Source organism: Megalops cyprinoides, chromosome 2 (assembly GCF_013368585.1).
Source record: "Megalops cyprinoides isolate fMegCyp1 chromosome 2, fMegCyp1.pri, whole genome shotgun sequence".
NCBI lineage: Eukaryota > Metazoa > Chordata > Actinopteri > Elopiformes > Megalopidae > Megalops > Megalops cyprinoides.
Genome location: NC_050584.1, coordinates 53,151,482 through 53,170,035, shown reverse-complemented (window position 1 = coordinate 53,170,035; position 18,554 = coordinate 53,151,482). Strand labels below are relative to the sequence as shown.

Below are 18,554 nucleotides of genomic sequence, written 5' to 3'. Positions count from 1 at the left end.
TTTAGCTGCCGCCTGTGGTCTCCAGGCAAACATGTTACTATTCTGAGATCCCAGCCAGGAATACACACCAATCGTGTGCACCGTGCCCTGAGCTGAGAAAACACTGGTGTCTGTGTGTCCACTGCTCCTCAGAGGATGGGCATTGTAGACACGCCCCAGTGCCAACCAACCAGAAAACTTTCCCCCCTTTTCACAGTGGATCGGCTGGGAGTGCTGCTGGAAAAGAGGGCTGGGCAGAGCTCGGCCTGCCCCTCCACATGGCCCACACTGGAGACAGCCTTCATGAGGAACATCTGTTTGCAGGCTTGGAAGCTGCCAAGCCTGTTGGGTATTGCCGATTGCTCCCCCAACACTTTGGAGGGATATGCATTGACACCAGTCCAGACAGTGCAGAGACCCCAGGAAAAGGAAACTTGGACACTGGGTGCATGGATAGCATTTTCCCTGCTGTCTATCATATCCCTGCAGTAAAGTAAAAAAAAACACTGGCAACCATCCCCTTTCATAAGTGTGAGCAGTTCCAGTATTTGCAGCAAAATAATGGTGTGGTGAAGCAATCTTAATGCCTGATACACTCTGTTTAACTTAAGATAGAGGTAATCAGATAGATAGAGGTTTGTCAAACCGAACATATTCCACTTTCTCATGATTTATGGAGAAGAAATCAGGGAGCAAATCAACCTAGTTTATTTCAGACACTGAGCAAGGTAATCTGAAAAGTTTTCTTTTATCATTCCTGTAGAAACACCCATAAATCACTCACAAATCCTGTACCTAAACATTCCAATTGGAAGAGAATTCAGTCCACTCTAAGTTCTCATGTACTAGCTCACATGAGCATTTTCAATAATATCCTAAATAATTTAACCCAATTTAGTTTGGCGAAGCCACTTGCCCATTACACAATGTAGTTTGACCTTGATTTTGAATAGCAGATTTAGAAAATACTGACAAATACAAAGTAGGATACATATGCTACTTACACATACATTTCATTTATTTCAGGTTCACTGTCAGCTATGACAAAACGTGATACTGCCTTTGATTTTATATTAGAAGTTTTAGACTGAACCAGTTTTCTATTAAACAAAACACCCCTCAACAATGCCTCTAAATAGCGTTTAAAATGTTGTTTGTCAAATACATAAATACTCAAAGTAAAAGATGTCAGTGACATTTTTCTGGATATCAACAAAGTTGGCACTTTTTTGAAGCATGTTTATAGGTAGTGTGGTAGTGTGGTAGCCCTGCCCACCTTTTCCCAGTGCAAATGAGATGTCAGTCTGTTTGTCAGTCATCTGTCTGCCCATCCATGCATTGCAGATATGATCCATGCTCAGATCTCTGCTGCCCACCTCTCACAGTAACACTGCGACTGCTTCTCAGCTCAAGGTGCTGCTCAAAATTCTTAGCCTAGGTTCAGACTTTTCAGAGGTTTCAATTAGTAAAATTACCCAGAACAAAGGATTTAAATTTGTGTGCTTAACACAGTTTTAAACTTTTTCCACATGCTAATTTGGGTGAAAGATCGAACACTACATTGGCCATTGTTTTCCTAATTTACACTTTGACAGGGAATACATAGAATAGCCCACGTACACTTTCCAGTGAGCTCTTTTATTTCCAGAGTCACAGCTGTACCAATCTAATCCTGTGCCATATTGATAGCTCCCACCTGTCAGATCACCGCTGAGCCAGTCTATATTTAACCTTCCTGTAAGGTGCGCAACAGACTGTCTGACTGACTGACTGTGTCTGCCCTAAGTCAAAGCCACGCCAACAACAGCACCTTTCAGCCAGCAGGTGAGGTATTTACTGACAGTACATGTAATCTTTAAAGAGACTCAGAAATTGCTGGAGTCTTTGTGAGTCTTCATGTGTGTCATAGACGCCAAGACTATATCATCAGCTCAGGAAGAGGCAAAAGTGGGTAGGTCAACAGTCACATATTCATTAGTCTTAAATCTAGCGGTCAAACACCAATGAAATCCAAGCTGCACTGAAACATTTTTTAAATGTCTTTTCCTGTACTGATGATATGAAAAACAAAGACTTAATTATAAAAGTTCCTGGTGATAAATACCATGAATAGAATTGCCAGCCTTCAGCGAATTTAATGACACAACGTCCTTATAGTACCTTCCATTTGCTTTAACTAATATAGGACAAACAGAATTAAATCAAATACATTTACGAGGGTTACAAACTATTTTGGTCCTTGTGGCGACTCCTGTTATCCTGTTATACTGCTGAAACTCAAAGTACTGTTTATAATTGTGCTTATAAAAACTGTGGGAGTGCAAAGACTGTCCATCAAATTATTAGATGAATTAGATCAATCGGAGAGACGCGGTGCATACAGAACCATTTCTGACTCAGAAAGGAGCTATCATCTTTCTGATACAAAAACAACTTAACCAAATTCATTCCATCCTCAGAGAAGATGATTCCTCAGATATGAAAGTGCATATGAAAAGAGCAGGACGGAAAACACGGGGGAAATTAAACACTGGAATGTAAAAATAGGCACTTCATCATAATCAACTATCATGTTCTGTATTTTACAATGTGGAAAAACAAAGCAGAGACAGATTATGTATTCCAAATGCATAAAAAGCCATTGTACCATCGCTTCCAGTTAAAGTACTTAAAGAGTGTCTTGTAAAAAAGACAATGACAGAGCAATGACAAGTCAGAAATATATAGAAAGAAGTACTGCATTTTTATTTTAAATGTTGCAATGTAAAAGATTTTGAATATTGTTATTCAATTTGCATTTTGCACTTCTTAGAAAGATGCACATGTGTCTTGGGCAATCTAAATAATAAAACATGCAAGGGATCTTTATCATTGAACTGTAGCTATATGCCTTCAGAAGTAATTTGCAGTGTAAGGGTTAAAGGCTCTCTATATTTCTATACATTAAAACCTGTCAAGCACTGTGTAGCTTAAGGGACTGACAAGTGACTGTCGTAAAGCACCTTGCAAACGTCATTCCTGCTGCCCACACCTCCACATTCCACGCTCACAAAGTTTTAATGGCCAATGCCTGCACATTATCTCTTTATGGTGACTGCAATCTTGAATCATCATTTATATAGCCACAGCAGCATTTTAATTGTCTGAAAAGAAACATTTCCTATGAGCTGAACTGCATTTCCCCAAAAAGATGACATTTTACAAACAGCACATTTCTCTTCCTTCAAAGTGCACACACATTACATACTTTGTGGGCCATCATAAATGCATTTTTGAAAGTGCTTAAATTAAGTTATTAAGCACTGCATTGATTATGCTGCGCTGAGTAAGTGTGTCCCTTATATTACTGCATAGCTCATTGAAGCCACACAATTCAGCATCTTTCCGTTAATGTCATCTGCAGTTAATCTACATGAGAATAAATGCTATTGAGCAGCGAGGTGATGTACAGTAAGAGTGAGTGTTCGCCTGTCTAATGAACACCTCAGCCTCAGTGATGTCTCAAGGATAATGGAAGGATCGGTGGACTGGAGGGAGTGACTCAGTGTGTTTCTGAGTGGGTGGGCCCATCCTGCGGTCCTGTTGCAAGCTGTCTCTCTCATGCCTCTGCTCAGCACAGATGTGCTAATTCTTCAGCTAATTCTGAGGGTGCATTCAATGGCATAGTGATGCTTGGCGGGTTCCTCCTCACATACTGGGAAATGCCCCTTGTTCTTGGTCAGGCTTCATACATTTAAAAATACATTCAGTCATTTATAAGAAGCTCTTATCCAGAGCTACCTACAAAAGTGCATTTTTGGTAGGTTAGGTTAAGAGCATAGATAATATTAAATCTCTCTCACAATGTGATAGTAGTAGTCATTACAAAGCATGTCATATTCTGCAAAGTACCATAGTAGGTGCAAAGAGGAAGTCTGAGGGTACATCAGATATGTATGAGGATATAGCATAAATATTTAGACTTCAGTGTTACTTGAACCAAGGCGCAGTCCAAACAGTTGAGTTTTTAGCCTGTGGAGGATGATGATCAGCAATTCGTTAGGTCAGACTGTTGAGAGGAGCTCGTTCCGCCACTGGGGGGCAGAGTAGAGAATACATGTGACTAAGAAAATTGACCCTTTCGGAGAGGGCTGACAAGGCTACCATAGGTTGCAGAGTAGAGTGGTTTCACAGGAGTGCATGGTGTGATAATGGATTGAAGGTAAGGGGGTGCAGCTCCTGAAGTCCTGCCACTGCTCATATCTGTACCAGCTGTGTGGTATTGTTGTCAGAAACAATGCTCCAGCATCATAGCCATCAGAGCAATGGCAGCTTTGACCCATAAAGCCTTACTGTGACAAGTGTTAAACCTTAGGCACAGTTTATACTATCTTCCTAGGCCCAGAGATAATGTTATAAATATCATTTAAATGCAAGTTTCAGTGAAATACAATTAATTTCTTTACCCTATGATGCTGTACTCAATATACTGATCACAAAACCCTGTTGTGCTGAAGCCAGAAAACATTTTGCCATTTGAAGCAGACCTTTACAGAGTAATGATGATGTTCCTAATGATGTTCCTGACCATACAATGTCCATGCGAACATGACCTGCCATAAAGTTGGCACAGCCCATACAACACTTTCCGAGAACTGGAAAATTAGAAATCTCAAGGTTTCATAAATGTTTAAGGCACCCTTCATCCTTAAGATCTTTTAAGGTTTTCTTTTATTGTAAGGACACAAGAATAAAAAAACAACTTTTTTTTCAAATCAGATCTTCTCCGTATACATAAAAAAAGAAAGACCTGTGGGAAAAGACAGAATTGGTGTGTCCAAACTTTTGACGGCTGCTGTATATACACAGACACAAAAAAATATACATGTTGCAGTGTGGAAGTGTTAAGGGATGGATTTAGCACTACGGAGGATATTATGCAGCGGAGGAGCATTATGCTTCTCTTAAACTGAACAACTTCAGTGTGGGCCAGAATCCCGTTTGGAAGCTTGAAGGTGATGTGGAAAAATCTTTGCAGAAATACCACTCTCACCCCGGGGCCTCTTTACAAAACAAATCAGATTACAGATGGCTAAGTTGTGAATCCATTCATCCTGTGGGACTTCTGCCAACACAGCATGTACCAGTGTTTCTGTTGGATGAGAACATACATATTCAATGTTTACCGAGTCCAATCACCTCCCCTGTCCCACCCACAAAGCATAGTTACAGCTGTTTATGCTGATGTTCCACTTGAGGAACATTCTGGCGAATGAGGTTTAAAAGGTGCTTTTTTGGTATGGTAGATATGTAGTGGAAAAAAGGTTTTTTTTGTTGTTTTTTACGAGGTAGAAGAGAGATGAAATATTGATATGATTTCTGTCCATGGGCATGAGAAAAACAAGTGAGCGTACCTCGTATTTTTCATATGGATTCATTTTCATGATAGGTCAAAGCAATGCAACAAAGGAAACCTTGCTATTTATGCCTCCAGGTGTGGGGCCTCTTGACAGGTGAGGGTGTGCCTTTATTCTGCCACTGCCACTGGCACAGCAGCTGGTCACACCAGCTGGTTGGTCTTCTGCAAGGTAGATCTAGTACTTATATTTACATTTATTCATTTGGCAGATGCTTTTATCCAAGGCGAATACTTACGAATCCAGTAGCCATAGCATAGCATTTACCCTGTCTCACAAAGACTTACACATACAGATACATACAGACTTACACGCATGCATGCAATACCAGTCAAAAGTTTGGACACACCTGATTGAATGCATGTTTCCCATTTTCTTAAAGACATTTTGATCTAAAGACTTGGTTCTTAGATAGATATAAATAGTAGCTTATTACTTAAGCCTGATCCAAATACCCTGAATGAAGGTGACTTTCAATGTAAGTGTCAACAGGCCAGTGACAATCCAACTTTCAGCTGTATAAGGGCAGCAGTGTAGCATAGTGGTTAAGGAGCAGGACTCATAACCGAAAGGTTGCCGGTTCAATCCCCGCTGGGACACTGCTGCTGTATCCCTAGGCAAGGTACTTAACCCACAACTGCCTCAGTAAAAATATCCAGCTGTATAAATGGATAACATTGTAAAACAACTGTAACCTATGTAAGTCGCTTTGGATAAAAGCGTCTGCCAAATGAATAAATGTAAATGTAATGTAAATGTATTCAGGTGCCAGGTGGCTCCATTAACTGCATCGCTCGTGTGCTGTTGAACTCAATATCACTTCCCGTTTGAGCTGCAGAAATTAACGATGCGCCTCTTAACACAATTTCCGTTGTTCATGAACACGAAATCAGCAATGAAGGATATCCATGCAACGTTAAGCTTTACCAGGTCAGGCTCACTCTGTATGAAGAACCTTTATGAGCCATTTCATGGAGAATTTTCCACCCTGCCTTGCGTCTGGCTCTGAGCCCGGTGAGATGTGATTTCAAAAGGCCAGGGAGAAACAGTGAAAAACTCACTCTGACTCAGTGCATTAGAATGCTTGTAAATGGCTGCAAATCTGACAGATAAAGGGCAAACTGAACTGGGCACTTCTGTTTGACGGATGAAAACAGGATTTTGTTGTAAATATAGACTCCAACAGCATGAGCCTATCCATCCATCAGAGCCCTGCACACATAGCTGCAACCCGAAAAGCCTCTATTTTTGTTGGATGCACCTCTTGTTTAATAGCTCTTGCCCAATCTACCTTTAAATTCACTTAATTACTTATTTCACTTCCTCTTGTTTCCTCTTGCCAGTAGAATAGTTCAGATAGCACAGAAAATATTGTCAGCACATGGACCTCAAGCAATGTATTGCTGCAGTACAGAACATTTATGATTTATGACTGCTGAGATAAAAATGATTACAAAAGCAGGCTGGTGAGAGGCTGCCTTCATGGGCAGAGAAAGAGAGCACAATTGTTAATGAATCTGGCAAATAATCAAATATCTGGGCATCAGCAGTTTTGCTGATCATTTTTTTAAACGGCTGTGTGTGCCTCCCTTAAACCTCAGCTTTTGGGTATTTTACATTCTCACCACACATACGCAAAAAGAATCTAGAGTCCGATGTTGGTGACAAGCTGAGGTTGTTATCAGTACTGGAGTGTCACCTGTGCCCTTAATTGTAAGATCTCCACAGTCCTACTATCCCTGCACCCATCCCAGATTTGCCACTCAGTCAAATGGTGTAATATGGTGCAATATAGGGTAACATGGTGGATGTATGAAGGAGATGCGCTTGATAGACGTATGTGTATGCAGTATGCAGTATGGGCCACCATCCTGCCACTGTCGGCAATCCCCTCAGCAGTGTGTTGTTAAGAGGCCAGTTACCCACACTGCTCAGTGGCACAGCCTAGCATGAGGAGTGTCAGCCCAAAGGCACAACGAAAAACAGCCCCCTGACAGCTGGAACAGAGAGCACAAACCAGTACCACCTCCAAGAGAGGCTGACAGGGAAAAGCACCATGCTTGCAAATGATGGGGGATTCATAACTGCAAAAAGCTGCTAAGTGAGACAGACTCAAGTCCTGACGTGGACTGAGAGAGGTTCTGTGTTTGACCTTCTGCTGTCCTCTAGTGGAGGAAAGAGTCATGCACTTGACAGATAGCCTCAGAAGCCTTTCCAAACAAGCTAGTAAGGCATACAAAAATGAAAAATCACTGACATGTAGCAAAATGTTAAGATTGTTGGAATATACAACAATAAAAGGATGAAAAAGAAGATAACTCTCAGGTATGGTAAGGCATTATCAGCCTCATTTTCAAAACTTTTACATTTTCAAAATTAGCAGTTTCACATCGACTCTCCTATGCAACAAAAACCCCACATAATTTCACGTAACATTCAAACACAAATCAAAGCGTACCCCAATTTCAAACTGATACCTGAAAGATGCCATCTGGTTATTCTGAATTATGTTATTAGAAAGGATGTCAGCGCAAGGGAACCTTTTTCTACCGCTGGAAATGATAACACTTAAGGACTGGGTGAGAGAGCTTGCCTTTGGGGAATAATACATTGAAAAGTGCACTAGATTGATTATGGTACTTTGTATTCTCATTCTGTTCAGTCTTGGCAAGGTGAAGCAAGAGCTCCTCCCTTGGCAGAGCGCACAGGATAAACCACACAATTTCAGTACACAGTTGATTGCTCCTGTCAGCAGACAGCCCTTATATACCGGGTACCTGTACACTGTCTTGAGATTTATTTTAAGATAAGATAGCAGGACTCGGAAGGGGTTCAGTATGATGAATCGTGCTCTGCAGCTCTAATCTTTTCATTAGGCGGAAGATAAATCGGGTGTTTAAGATCAGAGACTGCCTTTGGGGCTCAACATTGGACACAAGAGCATTCGATTGTCCAGCCAATTAAAACAGTGCAATAAAGTCAGTATCTTTGGCTGTTAAAAATGAATTTACTGTTTTAAAACAGGCATTCAGTGTGATCACATAGGATAATATCTGGAATTATTTCTGGGCAGTGGCAGGATACAGGGGTCATCATCAATGCAAAAATGGGTAACTGCAATGCTGATGGCACAACACAGACTACAGTTAGACCACCATGCAAAGTCGCATAGTTCTACCGACAGCCATCACTGCATCTATGTTTGTGTTCACGCAATAAGCACCTTCATTTTGGTCTCAGCAAAACACTTAAAATCAAGCATTAGGAGAGATCTTCAACATTCTTTTCAGTCTCTTTGATAAAAGGCTTAATAGCACTAGTTCTTGGATTAAAGCAAATTGTAGCTACCTAACTTTATTGACCAGGATTTACACAAGCTTGTCTGAAGTGCTAAGACACAAATCACCATGCCCCCCCTCCAACCCCACCACACACACATGCACACGCACAAACACACGCACATGCACACAACACGCACACACATTATTTGGGCTTCACAGTTGTTGCTTATTCATAACAAGCAACCTCATTATTCTTATTATTTCAATCTTCCCGTATTCATTACTTGCACTATGAATACTAATACATTATGCTAGTAATACCTTGTGATTTAGCTCATTCTGCTGGCACCACATCTATCATTATTTTTAGTACTAGATAGTTCAAGCAGAAGTACAACAGAAATAAAATAATTGCGCTGAATAACTGACTCAGTGTCTGTCTCTGATTACTAACCTCCAAGTGACATAAAACAAAAAAAACAACATAATTAAAAACATGTAGCTGACAGCTGATTTTTTTCCCCTATCCTGATTCTTTTTTCAGTTAGTCGAAATGCATCCACAGGAACACACTTCAATCAATTTTTCACCCTATAATGCAGATGTTTGAATAGATTATAATACCCCAGGCAGTACAAATCCCAGAGGATGCAGCTAATGAATAGCATACAAAGGAAGAAAACAGGCACAAGTAATGGGGGTTTATGATTTTTCTCTCCCTTTTCCACATTTTCGTTTATTTGTGCATTGCACATTGTTATATATACAGGTTGGAATGGACAACAGAACCAACATATCACAGAAACATAATTCACATGTCAGTAATACTTTTACAGCAGACAAGCAAACACATAATTGTATCCAAAAACTCACCACTTTCTCACAACAGTTTCAACAGCGCATGTCCAATATATAAAGGTTAGCTTCAACATTGCCTTAAGATTCTGTATGGACAGAGGTCCCTTTAGAGGGGGTTGCCTTGCAGATGTCACTTCAACAAGTACAATTTCCATGTTTTGTCACCATTTTATGTTGTGCACTGTTAAAACAATCAGTTAGTCCATAGTTTCGTGAAGTGTTTTCACAATGAACATTGTAGTACTGTATTCTGTATGAAACAGAGGAGATTTGCAGATACGTCCAAACCCATGCCATCACAGTAGGTTCTCTTTCCCCTTCTTTCATACATTGTACTAAGAAGTATTCCCTATATTGCTGACAAAACGTCTTTGCAACGGAATACTGGCACTGTATGCAAGTCCAGGTTAAAATCTTACATGTCAAGTTTGTATACTTATCACACAACCAAAGTGCCACCAAAAAGGTAGGTAGAGGTGCTCTCTGATATACATGTCTTGCACTATTTTTAATATCCTACTTATTTCCCCTTTCCATATTGCTGTTAGAAGTGTTGAGATAGCCAGATGCAGTTAAGATAATTCTACCACCTAATTCCAGCATCAGTGGAAACCTGGCAAAGTGCCATGTATATTTATAAGACACAGAAGCACAATTGTTGCTTTTGGACGAACAGTTGTTAATCCTCTTGACTTTCGTTAAGCCTTACACATAACCCACTGTTACTCCATAACAGATATGATTTCAGTCCCTGCTATATCAGACAGAGATTTACGTATTTAAATATCAAAGCAAAAGTAAAAAGGAAATATGTTTTTACCAAGTGATGCAGTAATATTATGGTATTTGTCATATCCAAAAAGAATATCAACAAATGGTCAGATGCATTTATGTAATGCAAACTACACTGCACTGTCATTGTGTGAGAGCACCTGGCTCTTGCTGTCAGTAGTTGTGAAAGTACTAGTTAGCTAAAACATCCTTTTAATCCAACAGAAATACTATATACTTCTCTTTCAAAACTAAATATATCTCACTAAATAAAATAGCTTCTAGGATTCTAAAATAATTTAATGCATCCTTACAGTGTGCTTTTGGTACAATTACTGCAAACTGGAAAAAAACAGTCATTGAAAGAAACACTGAAAAGATGATATGACTTTGCTTGTGTCATAGTGTAAGTTTAGACCAGACCTTGTAAATGGGATTTTTCAGTCAAACACAGATACTGGTTTGATATGTCCTTAGATATTGATTGATATATCCCTTAAAACCCACCTGTCAATATGTTTCTACACTGACAATTACTCAGAGGCCAAAAGTGTCGAAACTGTAATCAGAAAAACTGTATTTGTGAACGCCAGGGGAGAGTTGCCATTGTTTCTGATTGTAGGCTGTGTATTAGGCAGTTACAGAAGAGGAGAGAACAGCAGGTGAGAACTACACTGTTCCATAGCTCTGCACTGTATCATTATACTGGCCTGCAAAATATCTCTATGTGGTACGGTATCTCACAGCTGTACTGTGATGTGTTTTCATTAGTGCAAAGCATTCATTAATAACCAAGAGCCTAAAATAATTGCACCAAAGCCCTTCTTTAAATTCTGCCAAAACATAGTACTTATATTACAAGTAAAAATGATAAGACCTACATATAAAAATTAAAAATTAACAAGTTTGCGGGCAGCAACTCTTTCTCTAATATACATCATAATATTATGCTTTTTTAACAGTTTTTTCATTGGTCTGATATTGAGAACACATGACAGATTTGGAAACAGTGCACTTATTTTAAAAAAATAACCACTTTTGTTCTGAACCACTGATGCTTTGAAAAAAATTCTTAAAACTATGAATGGAACAATATATTTGTGTAAAACTTTTGTCATGAATACAGCACATGCCAGTATGCAGACTGATCACCACTAAACATAAAAATTAAAACACAACGTTCTTTCAAAGTAAGCAGTAATGACTGTTAAAAGCAAATAAAGGAAACTGACCACAGATGAGACACAGGAATGACACCATGTTCAAGAGTATTGTTCTCAAACTGAGGATACCTCATGTAAAACAGAAAGGCATGCGAAACAGCTAATCTGAGGTTGCGCCTTGAGGTAATTTCCACTTTTGATGTGCTTTCAGTAAGTGAACGCAAAAGCCTTTTCTTCTTTCAGACTGTGTACATAATAACTCAATGGAGAATGGAGGTAACGCTATCAGGCAGTGAACACAGTTTGTTCTCTGAAAGGAAAACAGGTAGAAAGATGCACTGAATCACCTGCAAAGTCCTCAAGTACTGCTAGTCATATGAATGACGCAAACAAAAAAGACTCTATGGGGCTCTGACAGCTGTATTTACCATGGACACACATGGGCCATGGCGCTGGGAGCTCCACAGGGTGTGCCACGTAGCTTAGAGGGCACATCTGTAAACTGAACAAAAGCCTGGGTCACATACGGCACATGATGGGACCGGGTCGTCTGCAGGACACAGTATGCGTAAAATCGGACATGGGTGACACTTAGTCGCGCAAGCTTGAGTGGCTGGTGCTTTACTCAACTGTCTCGACAGTTTGTCTCTGGACAGAGGAAAGTGGTCAGCTTGGCCAGATTATAATGTGTCCCTGCAGTTTAACATAGGCATCCAGCCATCATCAACTGCAAAGGCAATTCCCTCAACATTTGATATCACCTCTTTCACCAGGAAGTACTGCTGTTTGATGATGTATAAAATCATTTAGGAGTATCACATCAAAGACTGCTGGGCACAGATACTCCTTCATCAGCGCCCTAGAGCAACACTACCAACACCTTGGGCATACAAACAATGCTGAAAGCCCTGTATCTCTTTTAATACACTAAATAGATACTGAACAAATAATTTATAGGTCAATATTGTCAAAATACTCAATGTGCGGTAAGAGCAACCAATAATGTAATCTGAACAAATTCAATCACTTTGGGATCTATTTAAATGTCAAATGGTAGGCTAAACTAAACAACGGGTCATGAATTTCTCAAAGGACAAATTATCTGGAATCTGGTAACAGATGGAACTGGAAATCCAAGCCTCTTCTTGTATTGTAACTGTTTATGCATGTATATTTCCTGTGCGAGACTACAGTCATTTCTAACTCTGATCAAATTCCAGCTAATTTATGCTTTCCAGCTAATTAAAATCACGCTCTTGTTAATCTACCCCGTAGTGTATATTTTGTTTGTGGTTATTAGGCAATCACTGGTTGATAGATGGCATTTGCTCAGCTCATGTTCAGCTCTCTAGATATCACAATCTCATTTAAGACTGGACCACTCTGCTCTCCTTGGTTGTGTGGGAAGTTAAGACTGCTCAACATGTAAGAAAAGTTCCACATCTCCCATTGGATACTGTGCACCAGGTAAATAGGTAAGTCCTATGCTTACACACCTACACAGTAAATCTGTATATTAATTTTTTCTATGGAAAAGAAATGTTGCAAGTGTGACAGTAAGAGCGGAGGGGATTACAGCACACATCTCAGGAACATTATTGGTTGAGGGGGGTCACAAGGAGGGGAGGAGAGCACAGCAGAAATTCTCTCACATTTCAATACAGAGGTTTTTGTCCTTGACTCTCAAATTCTGACCAGGCGTCATTCAGCTCCATAAAAATCATCTTGGCGTACTGTTCGTAGGGTTCCCCAGTGGCCTTGAAACAAGAGCAGAAAGAAAACTCTGTTATTATGTTGTTGTTATTTGGTCCAAATCTGCTCACACAATGTCCAGCCTTGCCGTTGTAATACTTTGACGCTCACGCAATGCCATTTTCGGAGAGATATCCGAAAGGGCTGGAATTTAATTTGCAATGGAGAGGCTGTTCAAAAACCCAAAGGTCTGACACATCTGAAATCTTGATTTTGGGGTGTAATAGTCCAGTCAGCAAAGTCCGGACAATGTTCTGGTTTCATCTAACATACAGCCATTATCATCTGCTACAGGGTGTGAATAAGTATTTTACTTATGTTGTCCTCTGTATTTTTTATTATTATATTAATAATATCTATAATACATATTAATATATATTCGTTTTTTACCTGTATTTTATGAAACATTCAGGCTACAATTGCAAGGGAGATGCTAATATGGATTAACATGCAAAAAATCTTAAAAAGAGCTTAAAAAGAAACTCACTACTCTAGTTATGCTTGTATGTTTTTTTTATTTCTCCTGATAAGAGAGGAATATTGGTATGATGAGGGTATCTCACCTCATCACCTGCGCCTACCCATCTCTTTAACTCAGGGTGTAAAATACAGCTTATGCAGCTTATGAACGTACACAATCAGCCCTAAATGATCAATGTATCAACCAAAATATTTAATCAATTTTGTGAAAATCGAATGATTTGTTCATTTTGATGCTAGGTTTATCATTGCATTACATCACCACCTTCACTATCATCATCATCAGTCTGAACATTGCCATCATCATCATCATCATCAAGATGTATCTTGATGCAGCGAGGAGCAATGTAGCATAGTGGTAAGGTGCAGGGCTTGTAACCAAAAGGTTTACGGTTCGATTCCCTGCCAGTGAACTGATGCTGTATCCTTGGGCAAGGTACTTAACCCCCAATTGCCTCAATGCATATCCAACTATATCGATAAATATGTAAAAAAACATATAACATATGTAAGTCACTCTGGATAAGAGCGTCTGCTAAATGGTAAGAATGTAAATGTAATGTGCCTGATTGAATAGGTCTTAACTGGCTGATTGTTTGTTTGTCCTTGCTATGTGCAGGCATACGTAGAGATCTGCGCTAGCCAGCTGAACTGTGGGCTGCAGCTGTGGAGCACTACATGCCATGTACGGCAGGGGACTCACTTTATCCGGGTGGACCACCAGCACGGCCTTGCGGTACACCTTCTTGACCTGCTCCGGAGTGACCAGGTCAGCCATGCTCACGGGCTTCCAGCGGGTCTCCCCCTCCCACAGCACCGTGTGCATGGTGGAGAGCAGGGCTCTGATGTTCCGCTCCTTCCCCTCGATCCAGTCCAGGATCTGAGAGAGACGGCACAGTCAGACTCTCCCGGGCTGCAACCTCACAGCACTTTCCTCTACCCTTCTAACCCTTTATACCAATATATATATATTGGTAATATATAATATATAATATATAATATATAATATATAATACCAATATATATTGAGCTTTACGCTCAAGTTACACTCACCTTCAGCTTCTCTGGGTCCATCTCCTTGGCCATCTCCTCCTTTCTCATCTCGGCTATAGTCTTTGGGCCCTTCTTTTCCTTGCCACCGGCGAAGCCTTGTCCCGACAGCAGGTCATCAAAATTAGCGTCAGTCATCTTGGGTTTGGTTCCTACACAAAATGAAGACAGTTCAGGGAAAAAAACCCGTAACTATCTCCATAGCAAAGACTTCAGTGAGATCCCAATGTTCTGGCAACCCTGCTGATGACTGTTTCAGAGACTCTTAGTCATTTAGTCAATAAAAATATTAATAATGATAACGCTATTCTGATAACACACGGCACACCTTACAGCAAGGCAGAGTGGAACGCTACAAAGGGTCTGGGTTTCCTTGATGACTTGAGACTCACCAAAGGTTTGGGGCTGTTTCCCAGCAGCACTGGGGGCAGCGCCGCCCATGCCGGAGAAGCTGACATTGTAATTGGGCCGATTCTGCGGGGAGGAGTGGGGCATGGGCGGGGGCGCCGGTTTACCCTGCTGCTGCTGGGGCTGCCACTGCGTGCCCCCGCCCTGTTGCCAGGAGGGGAAGCCCCCGCTGGGCTGCCAGCCCCCGCCCGCCGTGTGCTGTGGGGAGGGCCGCTGGGGAGACCCCATCGGGGGGAAGGTGCCCCCCGAGCCTGTTGGGGTGGTGGGCTTGCTAGAGAATCCAGACCCCCCTGACAAAACAGAGACCCGAATCAGTCATTTGAGAACTTATCTAAAGAGGATTCAGAGATACTTCACTCAGAATGGACAAGAGAAAAGAGGGGAAGGCCTGATGCACCTCACCTCCCAGACTGGCCCCCAGAGAGCCAAGGTCAGCAAAGGGGTCCAGCGTGTTAGGCTTGGCCTGATGAGTAGGTGTGTTGTGCATAGACCCTGTGGGACTGGTGCTGGCTGACCTGCTTCCCATTCCAAAGCCTGCTACATGAAAAACACACAACATAGTCAAGCCACCACTGTACAATGTAAGCTGTATAAAGATGAGGACCACATTACTTCTGAAATAACAGCCCACAAACAGGAATAACCAGTGTGACACTGTAAAACACTTCAGGTTCAATATGGATACAAAGCAGAACCGGCTCCACACTGGTGGAATGAGATTCCTGCCAAGATTCATACAACAGACTCCCTGGGCACCTTCAAGAGAAAGCTGAAAGCTCATCTTTTCTTGCACTGCACACTAGTTTAGCACCTAACTCAGTATCTAACTGATTTCTTGAAAGACTTCTCAATAACTACTCTTAGCATAGTGATGCACTTATTTGGAAGTTGCTCTGGGTAAGAGTGTCTGCAAAATGATGTAATGTAATGCAACATAATGTAGAAGCACACCCAAAGTTTTGCAAGACATTGACTGGCAGAATATAAATAATATGTACACTACCGTTCAAAAGTTTGGGGTCACTTAGAAATTTCCTTGTTTTTGAAAGAAAAGCAATTTTTTGTCCATTAAAATAACATCAAATTGATCAGAAATACAGTGTAGACATTGTTAATGTTGTAAATGACTATCGTAGCTGGAAACAGCTGATTTTTAATGAAATATCTATATAGGCCCATTATCAGCAACCGTTAGGTCCTTGTTGTGTTTGTTAATGCAAGTTTATCATTTTAAAAGGCCAACTGATCATTAGAAAACCCTTTTACAATTATGTTAGCACAGCTGAAAACTATTGTCCTGATTAAAGAAGCAATAAAACTGGTCTTCTTTAGACTAGTTGAGTATCTGGAGCATCAGCAATTGTGGATTCGATTACAGGCTCGAAATGGCCAGAAACAAAGAACTTTCTTCTTAAACTCGTCAGTCTATTCTTGTTCTGACAAATGAAGGCTATTCCATGTGAGAAATTGCCAAGAAACTGAAGATCTCATACAACACTGTGTACTACTCCCTTCACAGAGCAGCGCAAACTGCCTCTAACCAGAATAGAAAGAGGAGTGGGAGGCCCTGGTGCACAACTGAGCAGGAGGACAAATACATTAGAGTGTCTAGTTTGAGAAACAGACAACTCACAGGTCCTCAACTGGCAGCTTCATTAAATAGTACCCGCAAAACACCAGTCTCAACATCAACAGTGAAGAGGCAACTCCAGGATGCTGGCCTTCTAGGCAGAGTTGCAAAGAAAAGGCCAAATCTCAGACTGGCCAATAAAAAGAAAAGATTAAGATGGGCAAAAGAACACAGACACTGGACAAGATTGGAAAAAAGTGTTATGGACAGACAAATCTAAGTTTGAGGTGTTCGGATCACAAAGAAGAACATTTGTGAGACGCAGACCAAATGAAAAGATGCTGGAGGAGTGCTTGATACCATCTGTCAAGCATGGTGGAGGCAATGTGATGGTCTGGGGCTGCTTTGGTGGTGGTAAAGTGGGAGATTTGTACAGGGTAAAAGGGATCTTGAAGAAGGAAGACTATCACTCCATTTTGCAACACCATGCCATACCCTGTGGACGGCGCTTGATTGGAGCCAATTTCCTCCTACAACAGGACAATGACCCAAAGCACAGCTCCAAACTATACAAGAACTATTTTGGGAAGAAGCAGTCAGCTGGTATTCTGTCTATAATGGAGTGGCCAGCACAGTCACCGGATCTCAACCCTATTGAGCTGTGGTGGGGGCAGCTTGACCGTATGGTACATAAGAAGTGCCCATACAGCCAATCCAACTTGTGATAGGTGCTTCAGGAAGCACGGGGTGAAATCTCTTCAGATTACCTCAACAATCTGACAACTACAATGCCAAAGGTCTGCAAGGCTGTAATGGCTGCAAATGGAGGATTCTTTGACGAAAGCAAAGTCTGAAGGAGACAATTATTATTTCAATTAAAAATCATTATTTCTAACCATGTCAATGACTATATTTCTTATTCATTTTGTTATATTTCCTATTCAAACTCATTTCATGTATGTTTTCAAGGAAAACAAGCAAATTTCTAAGTGACCCCAAACTTTTGAACGGTAGTGTAAGTAGCAAAAGAATAAAAGAAGTTTTCTAATTTTGCTTTTATTTATGTCAGCGTTACAGTATTTATCACACTATCCTCAGGTAGTTTTGAGTGTCATCGTGTGCAGCCTTCTTTTTGTCATTTATTTTGTGTTTGAGGACCATGCCACAAGAGGTCAGTATTGAGCAGTGTTCCCCATCAGAAGAGCCATGTCTGCATACCGTCAGTAAGCTGTGAAGGTCAGAAAGACACACAGCGCACCCGTTGCCTACCTGGAGCTGCAGGTTTGTTCCACTCCCACGCTCCCATCGGGTTCTGCTGCTGAATGTTGACAGTTGGGGTGGTAGGGTGTACTGGAGAGTTACGTCCTACAGGGAAAAGAACACAGTCAGGGACAAGGGTGATAAAGCACAGCCAAAGCAAAACCTCGTGCACTCCTACCAGACGCACCCCGAACCCAAGCCACACTGCTGAAGCTGGGAGCCTGCATTCAGAGCAAACCTGAGAGAACGAGCCGCGCATGCACAGTTCTCTCCCACGCACGTCGCACGATGCCTCATAAACACTGAACGCAAGTCGGACAGCAAAGCGCCGCGCAGCTGCATGCCTTACCCATGCCTGTATTCTGCATAGTGGGTGACGGGGACCGTGCCACATGCAGGAAAGGGTCCGGCTGCCCCACATTACCTGGCCCCAAAAACGAGCCCATAAAGTCCTGCGGTTTGGGGCTGGATCCAGACCCGAAGGGGTCGAAACCTGTAGAAAACAGAATAAAAAGTGCCGTTTGTGTCCAAGCATACCCGCGAGCCTGCCGGGTTCACAGAAGCAGAGCGCCGGACGCCCATGAGA

At 41.3% G+C, this 18,554-nt stretch overlaps 1 protein-coding gene across 5 annotated transcripts in view; it reads right to left on the bottom strand.

The window, feature by feature from the left end:
* Window positions 1–12,810: 12,810 nt before the first annotated feature.
* dnajc6 (DnaJ (Hsp40) homolog, subfamily C, member 6) overlaps window positions 12,811–18,554 on the bottom strand; it is a 29,085-nt gene continuing 23,341 nt past the window's right edge. For 2 of the 5 annotated variants that reach the window (XM_036522064.1, XM_036522060.1), the window contains 7 exons: window positions 18,318–18,461; window positions 17,978–18,073; window positions 15,541–15,675; window positions 15,123–15,428; window positions 14,734–14,882; window positions 14,384–14,560; window positions 12,811–13,205 (listed from right to left, as the gene is read on the bottom strand). In XM_036522064.1, the coding sequence (XP_036377957.1) occupies window positions 13,104–13,205; window positions 14,384–14,560; window positions 14,734–14,882; window positions 15,123–15,428; window positions 15,541–15,675; window positions 17,978–18,073; window positions 18,318–18,461 (1,109 nt within the window). In that variant the 3' untranslated portion in view covers window positions 12,811–13,103. The remainder of the gene's footprint in view (window positions 13,206–14,383; window positions 14,561–14,733; window positions 14,883–15,122; window positions 15,429–15,540; window positions 15,676–17,977; window positions 18,074–18,317; window positions 18,462–18,554) is intronic. The other 3 variants (XM_036522061.1, XM_036522062.1, XM_036522063.1) reach the window with 3 other exon arrangements.